This window comes from Pangasianodon hypophthalmus, chromosome 18, assembly GCF_027358585.1.
Source record: "Pangasianodon hypophthalmus isolate fPanHyp1 chromosome 18, fPanHyp1.pri, whole genome shotgun sequence".
Lineage (NCBI taxonomy): Eukaryota > Metazoa > Chordata > Actinopteri > Siluriformes > Pangasiidae > Pangasianodon > Pangasianodon hypophthalmus.
In genome coordinates, this window is record NC_069727.1 from 2,244,526 (window position 1) to 2,256,251 (window position 11,726).

Consider the following 11,726-nt stretch of genomic DNA (forward strand, 5'->3'; position numbering starts at 1 on the left):
AGGACAGGTTCATTGTATAACTCGTCTTTAATTAGGATGCTGATCGGTATTCTCCTGCTCTCACACCACCACGGAGGCCATGATTCATCCGCTCGCTGACAGTAAGGAGACGTAGCTGCAGCTAATCAGCTCTGACGTCCTCGCCTGCCTGACGCCGCTGATTATACTGATACATAACAAACACTCGTGTGTGTCTTTACAAAATACACAAGCATAGTTTCTTACTTTTATTTTTAGAAAAGTGATCGTTTCATTACTAAGCTAGTTATTCAACTATCCTATAAGTTATTGTAGTTAAAGAGTTACTGATAGGTAATGATACCGGTTATGACATCACAAAAATCGTAATAAAAAAACGTGATATTGAGGCTGTTTAGTGAATATAAAAGATAAAAATGAATACACAAAGTTTGCATTTTAACTTTTAAAAAGTCAATAAGATTCACTGCTGATTTAAATAATACAGTTTATGTAATGACAATTAAATCCCACACACTGTTGTTTATCAGAGCAAGGGTTTTATCAATACAGTTCAGTGAACACACACACACACACACACGCACACACACACACGCACGCACCACACACTAGCTCTAAAGTATTTTTCAAAACATACACATGCTTGTTAGCCCATGGCCTATGTTCCTGTCAGCGTCTTTCTCACCTCCCACTGTGTACGTGTGTGTGTGTGTGTGTGTGTGTGTGTGTGTGTGTAGGTTGGAGACCAGATCATAGAGATTAATGGTGAGAGCACACGGGAGATGACACACACTCGCGCCATCGAGCTCATCAAGTCAGGCGGAAACAGAGTGAGACTGCTGCTGAAGAGAGGAACGGGACAGGTACCGGAGTATGGTGGGTTTACACACACACACACACACACACACACACACCCACACACACACATAGAGAATATGTATTTCAATATGATGAATAATAATTCTAACACAGTCAGAAGCTTATTTTGCTCTGTAGCACATCCTGCAGTGTGTATAGTGTTTACAGGAGCGATTTACACACACACAGATCTTCCGTGATTAATGACAGCAAACACTATAATCCAAAAATATAATCCAAAAGTCCTCATATAACACAAAATAATAAATAAATACATTTTAAAAAGAAAAAACATGGACTCTTCGATACATCTTTTTTCTTTTGTCCACAATACAACAGTGTATGTATTATCATTATCTGAGTGTGTGCAGTAATGTTTTGGCTATTCATAAGAGTTTATATTTTAATAATATTTTGGCTATTTTTTTAAATCGGAACTTGGAAACTATTTGAAATTTATTTATTTATTATTTTTTTTTAATTATTATTTATTTATTTTTTTATATTATATAAAATATAAAATATTAGATTTTTTATTATTAAATTTATTACAAATTCGTCATTACATTTAAGTTGAGGTTATTTATAAGCCTGCTTATTTTACTGAAATTTAAAACCATTCAACTTATTAAATAACTCATAACTCAGTAATAAATCTAATTACTTTATATTGGGTTGTGATTTTTAACCATTGAAATAAAAATATTTTTTAAAAAATGACAGACGCTACTTTGAGAAAAATAAATCACATTTAAATAGTCGCCAATGTTGCCATTCTTGCAACTTTATACTACAAAATTAAGACTATATAAGATGCTATAATACTTTAGTTAGAATTTTAGATGTATTTTCAGTAATGAGCCTGTTTCTGAGCCTCGCAGTGTTTACACCTGTTCTTTAATCTGTCCATCTTCTTTCTGATCAAACGCATGCTCTGTGTATTTAATAACAGCGGTATAATGTATAGTTCTTTTCTTCTCACTGTAACTCCTACTGTCTGTCTCTCTGTCTGTCAGTCTAACCTGTCTAACTGCAGAATAACATGTTGATCTCCGGCTGTTGTTCTAACCCTAATGATTGGTCTAGGTTGTTACTTCCCCTCTTATAGGAATGGTATCTTCCAGCCTCTCCATGTGCATGAAAAGTGACACGCATGGCTCCCCCTATTTCTTCCTAATGGGCCAGTCTAAAGACACGGTTTGTAACAGAGTGCATGCCTTCTAACGCTAGACTTCTCACACTGACTCACTGTGTGTGTGTGTGTGTGTGTTGGAGTGAGGTTTTTGTGTGTAACAAGTTTGTAGCTTAATCCAGTGGTTTGGTTTTCTACCTGTTTTTGGGGTGTTTTTATTGCTTTCCTAATAGATCCATGGTTGCATTTGTTTTCAGAAGAGATTCAGCGCTTTAACTCCAAACGTTAGGTTAATATTTACGCTGGGAAAGTTCCTGGTATTCAGAGTCGGGTTACGCAGCTGCTTAAGTGGATTTTCTGAGCTCCACATTCAGATTATTAAAATCACCTGCGTGTAGTTCACGCCTCCGAGGTTGCCAGATTGTTCTCGAGTAAAAACATCCGAGACGGAGTTTCTAGAGCACCGCCTTTAAACACAAACACTCACCTTTACACCTGAAAAACTTACAGACTGAAGACAAAAATAGTGTTGTTTATTTTCTGTCAAATGTAATATGATGCAACATAAAGATCGAGATAAATTAAAACTGAAAAATAAAAAGATTAATATGATGAGATATAAATGAGAAGATGGCGAGGGTTGAAATAAATCGAATAGGAGTCTCGTATATCACTAATATATTACTGCATGAATAGAGCTCGCTGTAATGATCACATTAATCACTGGTTTAATTGAACAAAATGGCTTCCACACTCATTATTCAGCAGCTCATTCTGTTATTTTACGTGTTATTATTTCTTCTCATGCTCTGACGGATAATGGTGTGCACATGAGGCACTAAATCGAGGTCACGAAACCGTAATGTGTGTTTAGGATGTAGGAGATTTTATCACACTTTTAATTCACTGTTTTGATTTGTAGAATTAATAAAATAATTCCGATGTTTGTGTTAATTTGATTTAAAGAAAACATGATCAAGGTGTGAAGGATAATCTGACTTAGCACTCATCTGCTACGCTTACAGAGAAACTTTAACTTCATTCAGCTTTTTATCCCTAAAAAACTCACTCCTCCAGACAGACGATGTCTCTGATTAAGATGCGTCTCCTCCAGTGTGCCCTTTAAAGGGACGATATTAATAATGAATGAATCGTGTCGTATTTATGTATTTAATATTGGTCCTGAATGACATTCCATACAGCTTTTGAGTGTATTTATAGCAGAATATACATTTCAGACAACAGCGCTGGGTTTACTCCTGCTCCTCACTCGAGCTGATATCACTCAAGAAGGTCACAATCGAGCGTAACTGACACCGTTTTACTTACTTACTTACTTGGACGCCGCCTGCTGCAGGGCATTGTGGGATATCATGAGCTCAAATCCCTTTACGGCCCTGCTCTATCTTTTCCCTCCAGGGCCACATAAATCCAGGAAGCGTGCCTCCATGAAAAATCTCTGTCCCGTACACACTGTACAGGCAGCGGGAGCACTAAATCACCTGCTCCTAGCACAGAGCACGCCGGGAATTGTGGGAATTTGTTTGCTTGTCTGTGTGAATGAATTGTTCTGGGCCTCGTTTGTTTGTCTGCATCCATAAAAGTGCCAGTTTGATTTTGTGTGTGTGTGTGTGTGTGTGTGTGCACTGAGTGGAGAAGAGTGTCATTTTGATATCAGAGATTTAGTGTGTGTACACACACACTGCCAGTCAAAAGTTTTTGAACAAAACTAAACTCTACACCAATAAAATCATGAAGAAACTATTAAAGCTGCAGTTTGCGGAGTTTAAAATAGCTTTTCTAGCTCTGTAACAGTAATATCAGGGAGTGTTTCCTCACCACTGTCGCCTCTGGCTCGCTCATTAGGGAGAAATTCCTACATTTAAAATTTCTATCCGGAATTTATATATTTCTCTAAAGCTGCTTTGTGGAAATGTCCATTGTTAAAAGCGCTATACAAATATAATTAAATTAATATTATTTTTAATACAATTCGGAATATTTGGAATATGCAAAGGGTTTTGTTCAGGGTTTCCGATTAAACTTTTCTGACTCTGAAATTAGTCTTCAGCTGAAACAGAGCTGCTCAGATCTGCTCGTTTTATTCTTCTTAAAAAGTAACTCATGAAGTATTTACGGTTTTATCAGAGCGAGATTTAAAGGCTTGGAAATATTTTCATCGTAATTGCAATTCACCTCACAGCCAGCAGGGGGCATAAAATATTACACACTGCTCCTTACATACATGTTCTACCAAAAAAACAGAAATTTCACTGAGTTTCAGTGTCCAGAAATAATTTGGCACGTATTCCGATGCAATCCTCCAACGTTTTCTATTCGAACACGTATGCAGCCTGTGAAGAGTCATGGTCGGGATGTCAGAATCGCAGACTTACTCACCGTTACTCATTTTAACATCAGAGCTATGACTTACTCAAAAATACGCCGAAATTGCAGTCTTCTTTTTTTCCATCAATAAAAACAGCACATGAGCCAGTTGACGTGAATCTGGAAGGATTGACAGTTTTTTGAACGCTACAGTATTATTAACAGACACCCTGTAAGCCCCGCCCCCTTCCCCCAATCTCACATTCATACTGTTTTGTTCTTATCTCGACTTATTTTCCTGCTGGAAAGATGAACTGACGCGGCGTCCTCGCTTTCTGTCACGGTAAATCGTGAGTGTTTTGAGTTCATTAATGTGAAATAAAGTGTGTGTTTCACTTAGATAACGTTAGACATGTATTTAATATGGACATTAGATAGAAGGGGTGTATTGGGGATAGCACTGAAAATATTCAACCTAAAATGATCCAAAAATCGGTCAAATCTAACATCCATATAAAAACCAGTCAAACCGGATTGTTTATATATATACATACATACATATGTATATGTGTGTGAGTGTGTGTGTGTGTGTGTGTATGAGGTTTTACAGTAACCACCAGGTGCTCAGGCGGAAAAAGCAGCCGCTCATCTGTTTTAGTTAAGCTGTATGTTTACACGCACACTTTCTTATTTCTTATCACAGTCTGTAACATCTTTTTAACAGAATAAGAAGAAAGTGCATGTAAAATTTTCTACTGTCTACAAACAGAGGAGTGGCAGCTTCCCCCCCCCCCAGCACACATCAGTTACTGTAGACACACACACTCCAGTTTCTACCTTAGACAAGTGATTTGTGAAAGGACTACATTAAAAATATACATCCACATATACATCCGACCCCTCGAGAAGGATCACGTACGAGTCCTCTTCAGAGTGGGCAGGTTTGGAATCAGATCAGTGTGCTGTGCGGTGGAGTGTAACTAGTACTTTGTGATATACAGTTCACTCTTATTATTGTGTGTGTGTGTGTTGCGATTATTTATTCGCGTTCATGTTTCCCCAGCAGATAGCTCCGCCCCCTGGGATCCTAACCCTACAGCCTCCTCAAGCGTGTCGGAAGTAGCTCCGCCCCTCGAGAGCTTAACTAACCCATCGCCGTCATCCCATGTGAACCCATCTACAGAGCCACCTCACACGCCGCTGATCGATACGGAACCCCCCGAAAACTGCCACCAGGGTCTTAAAGCGGCGGAGAAGGCGGGCGCGGGGTCCAGCAGGGGGCAGAACCGGCACCGGGAGGGCAGCAGAGCCAGACGCCGAAGCTCCGGCGGGAACAAGGGGCACCAGAATCGCTCAGACGACGCGAAAGCAGAATCCAACAAGAGCCGATCCAAAGAGCGGAAACGAGACCTGCCTAAACCCCTGCGAGGCGACGCCGAGGTCAACGGGGGCAGCGTGGAGGGCGTCGGAATCATGCAGCAGGTCAAAGGTCAGGCTCGAGAGCCAGACAGGGGGACGGGGGAGAGAAAGACGTCCAAGAACACCAGCAATATGGCAAGCAGGAAGGCAACCGTGTCCCCAGGGCCGTGGAAAATCCCCGGATCGGATAAACTCCCGAGCAGCCTGCGTTCAGCCTCGTCCACCATCAGCAGATAAAACACACATACACACACACACACACACGTTAAGCTTCGATTAGCTTCGATTAGCTCACTCAGCCCTGAAGTGATGATCGATATGCCCCCCAAAAAACCTCTTGCCCTTCTGTGGATGAACAAAGTCGATTCAGTTTTAATTGATTTGCTCTGAAATCCTGGATTTCAGTTCCACGAAGATCCCAAATCCGTCTCCCACAACCCCCAAGTTCTCACGCCTTCACAGACAGACAGGCATTTTTAAGTTATATTTTACTTCTAAATTATTCTTTTAAAGAGACATGACACCCACCACCTTAAAAACTGGAAGTATTTTTCCTCAGTTAAGAAAAAAATAACGATGATGATGGATGTGTGTGGCGTGGGAGGAGAAACACTAAAACGCGAACTCTTACATGCATCAGAGCCACGGCGGGATTTATACACACGAAGGAATGTATTCTATTTTAATGAAGAAGACGACAGATGAAGGATGAAGGACGTAATGCAGGAGTGTATTCCCATGTGTTCTGCCTTAAATAAAATAAACTGCAGATATCTAATAAACACACGGATGATTAGAGAAATACATATATTATATTATATTATAAAGAAAAAGAGATATATGACATGCCACAGTGTAAATACACTCACCCCTGTTTCACTCTCAACAACACAACCTCCGCTACGCTTCCTCCTCGGAGCCGTCTGATTGGTCTCCTGCTCCCGTCTGCCGTTTTCCCTCAGCCGTTAACTCGGACTCTTTTTTACGCTTCAGGTACGAGAATTGGAGAATATTTACGAACTAAATTGCAGTGCTAATGCTGAAAATACTTTCTCAGCTGGGTTCCATACATCAGCAAAAGGTTAACTTCTGATTTACAAGAATGTTAATTTGTCATTTTTTTGTGTGTGTTCTGAGAATATTTAAAAAAAAAAAGATGGTTGTCTGAAAAGGTTCTAATAACATCCGGCCTCATTTATCAGGCATTTATTAAAGTTCGGTGTAAAAGGTTTTTTTTTAATACGACAAACTGAAAATTCTCACCACATTTACAAGTTTCGCTGATTTTCTTCGTACTCACATGCATATGTTGATCAAATGCCAGTCAGCTGTAAATTACCAAGTGTGTTCAAGGCATTTACATTTAGCCACGCCCACACAATTCCATAAAAGGTAAATAGAGCATGAAATGGCGACTAAATGGTGCAAGAGTGACTCCTAAGCTTGACGTGTGCTAAATATTCCAGTATCACAGACACACACTATCTCTTCCTCCTTTTATAGGGTGCCATTACTTTTGTCCTGATTGACTTATTTGTCTTAATTTATGGATTTAAACTTGAGTAATTCGTATATATAAAATCGCAGTAACTCACCGATCAGTCGAGGTTCTCATTAGTGAGTCTCCTTATATGGTAATTTACGTAACGTAGGATACGAACAATTTCCAAACAAACTGCATTTTCATTTTTGGCATAAAATGCTCTGGCGAATGACGTACGAATTAATTCGTTCGTATCCAATATGATAAACGAGACCAAATTACAGCAGATGTTTTTAGAACAGCCCCGCCCCCAACGAACTCTGATTGGCTGTGAGCGATTTTCTGTCAATTCTAGTGAACTTAAACAGACATAACGTCATTTTCACGCACTGTTCCTACGGAAATCAACGGGAAAAGGTGCTTTTTTTGCTGATACCATAAATTTCCTTATCAACGTTCCTTAACTCGGACAAATGTGTGCATTATAAACAGATCTTTATTTTCACAGGAAGGCGGGATTTCTGAAATTCCAGCTCCTACAGAATATTACGTTATTATCTGAGTTTCTATTTTCATATACAGAAAAACTACAAAATACAGAAATACCACACACACACACACACATTTATATATAAAAGAATTATAGAATTATATAGTGAATGAATTGATGATGTCGCACCTTTATTTTGCAGTTAATAAATAACAACAAAATCTATTAAAATTATTTTATTTTAAAAATGTATTCCATAAATGTCATTTAACAATGAAGTACTGTGTTTTTGTGGTTACTTGACTTTAAGAAAAAATATGCATTTTTTTCCCCCCGTAATTTATTTTCTTAAATATGCAAAATGTCTTATGATATGACTGGTTTGATTGTGGGGTAATAAAATAAAGACCAAAAAATTATTTTCAATAAATAAATAAATAACTATAAATTCTATGGATATACTGAAATACTGTATATCTTATTATGTATAAAATAAGAGTGCCTATGAAACGATCTGTGGTAAAAATGTACGTATGAGTGAGGTGTGTAAAGCTAGTGGGAAAAAAAAAACAATTTATCCAGAGATTTATTGAATTATAGAAACAACAAATTTCTCACTTTTTTTTACATCTATTTTCCATCTATTTCTGATTTATCAGCGTTCTCTCGAGCAGGAGACGAGCGTCTAACACTCCGAACGGTAGATCTGAGAAAAAATGCAAAAATGTGTTCTTGTGCTGTAATGTTTCCTTTAAGATCTCTTGCTTTATTTTTATTATTTTGGATTTTTTAAGGACTGTATGCTTCAGAGAAATCCTTCTCCGACGTCACGGTAAAGCTTTTCACAAAACCATCAGTGCAATGTAGCAGTGTGTATCACGTCATCTTACACAAACACACACCTTTATGCATCAGTGCTGGAGACAGTTGAAGTTGGAAGAGGGAAGTTGAGCTCGAGGACAAATCAGGATTTTGAGGTTAAAATCAGATCAGAGAGAAATCTAAAGCAGCGAAGAGAAATCGACTAGTTTTAACCGGTTTAACGTGATGGTTGATGTGAAGCTCCACTTAACATCAACGTCTCACTTTACAATCCAGCAGCCAAATAGCTACAAATTTATATAAATACACGTGATAGCAAAAAAAGACTTTGGTAATAGTTTTACTCTGTAATGGATAAACACTGTGCCACTGTGTGTGTTGTGCTGTTGTAGGAAAATAATCAGTGACAGGGTGGAGTGAGGAAGCAGAGTCACTGTTACACCCTGAAGCTGATTCTTTTCCCACGTGTTTTATTCCTTCACGTGTTTTATTCCTCTTCTACCACAGCAGCTTGCCAACAATGACAGTTTTTCAATTCATTAAAGAATGACATTTCATACATTTTTATCCATTTACTGTTACATTCAAAGCAAGTATCTGTTCTCACTTACGTTACAGCAGCTGTAAGCAGTCGCTCCTTCACCAGCCTCTCTTCTTTCTCTCTCTTGTTCAGTTAATAAGACAAAAAAAATACAGCTTGTCGTTTTTTTGTTACTGAGAAACCGTAAACTCCTCTGTCCTGAAGATGCTGGAAAACTTCTGACACTGGAGACTCCTTCCATTAATGCAAAATAAACGCCTCCTTACAGTAAACATCACAATAACAAGGATTACACACATATTTTTAAAATCTGTTATCGATTTGGAGTATCTGCTGTACATCTGGCAACATGCCTCAAATGCAGAATAGTATTTATGCTATTATTACTATTAACTATTATTATTATTATTATTATTATTATTATTATTATTATTATTATTATTTACCATGCCCAGATCTATAAATGGAAGTTTCACCAGTTATACATGACTGAAGGATTTTTTAGTAACGCTGTTTGCTTTAGTGCCCCCTTGTGGAGCAACTCAGGCTCTTAAATATTGAATGAATTAAATTTTGCTGTCTCAAACCTGCCTTCCTGTGATGAGTCCCTGTGATGAGTCTCTGTTATAAGTCTCTGTGATGAGTCCCTGTTATAAGTCTCTGTGATGAGTCCCTGTTATAAGTCTCTGTGATGAGTCCCTGTTATAAGTCCCTGTGATGAGTCTCTATGAAGAGTCTCTGTGTTGATTCTCTGTGATGAGTCTCTGTGATGAGTCTCTGTGATGAGTCTCTGTGAGGAGTCTCTGTGAGGAGTCTCTGTGATGAGTCCCTGTGATGAGTCTCTGTGAGGAGTCTCTGTGAGGAGTCCCTGTTATAAGTCTCTGTGATGAGTCCCTGTGATGATTCTCTGTGATGAGTCCCTGTGATGAGTCCCTGTTATAAGTCCCTGTGATGAGTCTCTGTGATGAGTCTCTGTGTTGATTCTCTGTGATGAGTCTCTGTGATGAGTCTCTGTGATGAGTCTCTGTGAGGAGTCTCTGTGATGATTCTCTGTGATGAGTCTCTGTGATGAGTCCCTGTGATGAGTCTCTGTGAGGAGTCTCTGTGAGGAGTCCCTGTTATAAGTCTCTGTGATGAGTCCCTGTGATGATTCTCTGTGATGAGTCTCTGTGAGGAGTCTCTGTGATGAGTCCCTGTGATGATTCTCTGTTATAAGTCTCTGTGAGGAGTCTCTGTGAGGAGTCTCTGTGATGAGTCTCTGTGAGGAGTCTCTGTGATGAGTCTCTGTGATGAGTCTCTGTGAGGAGTCCCTGTGAGGAGTCTCTGTGATGAGTCCCTGTGAGGAGTCTCTGTGATGAGTCCCTGTGATGATTCTCTGTGATGAGTCTCTGTGATGAGTCTCTGTGATGAGTCTCTGTGATGATTCTCTGTGATGAGTCTCTGTGATGAGTCTCTGTGATGAGTCTCTGTGATGATTCTCTGTTATAAGTCTCTGTGATGAGTCTCTGTGATGAGTCTCTGTGATGAGTCTCTGTGAGGAGTCTCTGTGATGAGTCTCTGTGAGGAGTCCCTGTGAGGAGTCCCTGTGAGGAGTCTCTGTGATGAGTCCCTGTTATAAGTCCCTGTGATGAGTCTCTGTGATGATTCTCTGTGATGAGTCCCTGTGATGAGTCCCTGTGATGAGTCTCTGTGATGAGTCCCTGTGATGAGTCTCTGTGATGATTCTCTGTGATGAGTCTCTGTGATGAGTCTCTGTGAGGAGTCCCTGTTATAAGTCTCTGTGATGAGTCCCTGTGATGATTCTCTGTGATGATTCTCTGTGAGGAGTCTCTGTGTTGAGTCCCTGTGATGATTCTCTGTGATGAGTCTCTGTGATGAGTCCCTGTGATGAGTCTCTGTGAGGAGTCTCTGTGATGAGTCCCTGTGATGATTCTCTGTGATGAGTCTCTGTGATGAGTCCCTGTGATGAGTCCCTGTGATGAATCACTCAGTTCTTCTTTCTCAGAGTCTGTGTCCTGATCCTCTGCATCTCCGGGAGGAAAATGAACTCCACCCTTATTTCGTAAATGAGGACACGGAGACGTGACAGTGATGTAGTAGTTACACCACAGCGCTGCTACGTCACCCATTAAAGCAAAAGCAGTTGGAGAACCGGAACAGGGTTCTGCTTTATTAGAAGCGGAGTGATGGTCTTCCTCACAGTGAGCACAGAGAGTGGTTCTTTAAAATGTTTTTTTTCTGATATTCGGATTTGGAAGTGAGTAGATCACGAAGCGCTGCTTATTACCGTATTTCCCAGAATACACAGAAGACACAAAATAAATTGTCTACTAGGAGAAAAAATTAATACGTACATCATTTTTTGTTATAATGCTTACAGTATTGATGCATCTATCTAGCTAGCTAGCTAATATAGGTAATGTTTAGCCAACTTATTTTATACCTTATTTTATTTAATACGCAAAACCTACCATGCAGATTCACTGTGTTTCATTAAAATTCTGGATTCTGATTGGTCAGAAGGTGTTGATTAACTCTCTATAAAGTAGTGCAGCTGCAAATGACAGGTTAATATTAATGCGCTCATTTTAACACGTTATCGTTTATATAGTAACACATATAGGATCCACAACATAAAGAGATTTTTAAAAAAAAAAAAGGTTTATGGAAGGAG

The 11,726-nt window shown here is 39.2% G+C and overlaps 1 protein-coding gene across 2 annotated transcripts in view; it reads left to right on the top strand.

Annotated features, from left to right (window-relative positions):
• magi2a (membrane associated guanylate kinase, WW and PDZ domain containing 2a) overlaps window positions 1-11,100 on the top strand; it is a 145,516-nt gene extending 134,416 nt beyond the window's left edge. The window contains exons 22-23 of one of the 2 annotated variants that reach the window (XM_034313162.2): window positions 717-855; window positions 5,364-11,100. In XM_034313162.2, coding sequence (XP_034169053.2) covers window positions 717-855; window positions 5,364-5,953 — 729 coding nt within the window. In that variant the 3' untranslated portion in view covers window positions 5,954-11,100. Of the gene's footprint in view, window positions 1-716; window positions 856-5,360 lie in introns of both variants that reach the window. The other variant, XM_034313166.2, reaches the window with a different exon arrangement.
• The last annotated feature ends 626 nt before the right edge of the window (window positions 11,101-11,726 follow it).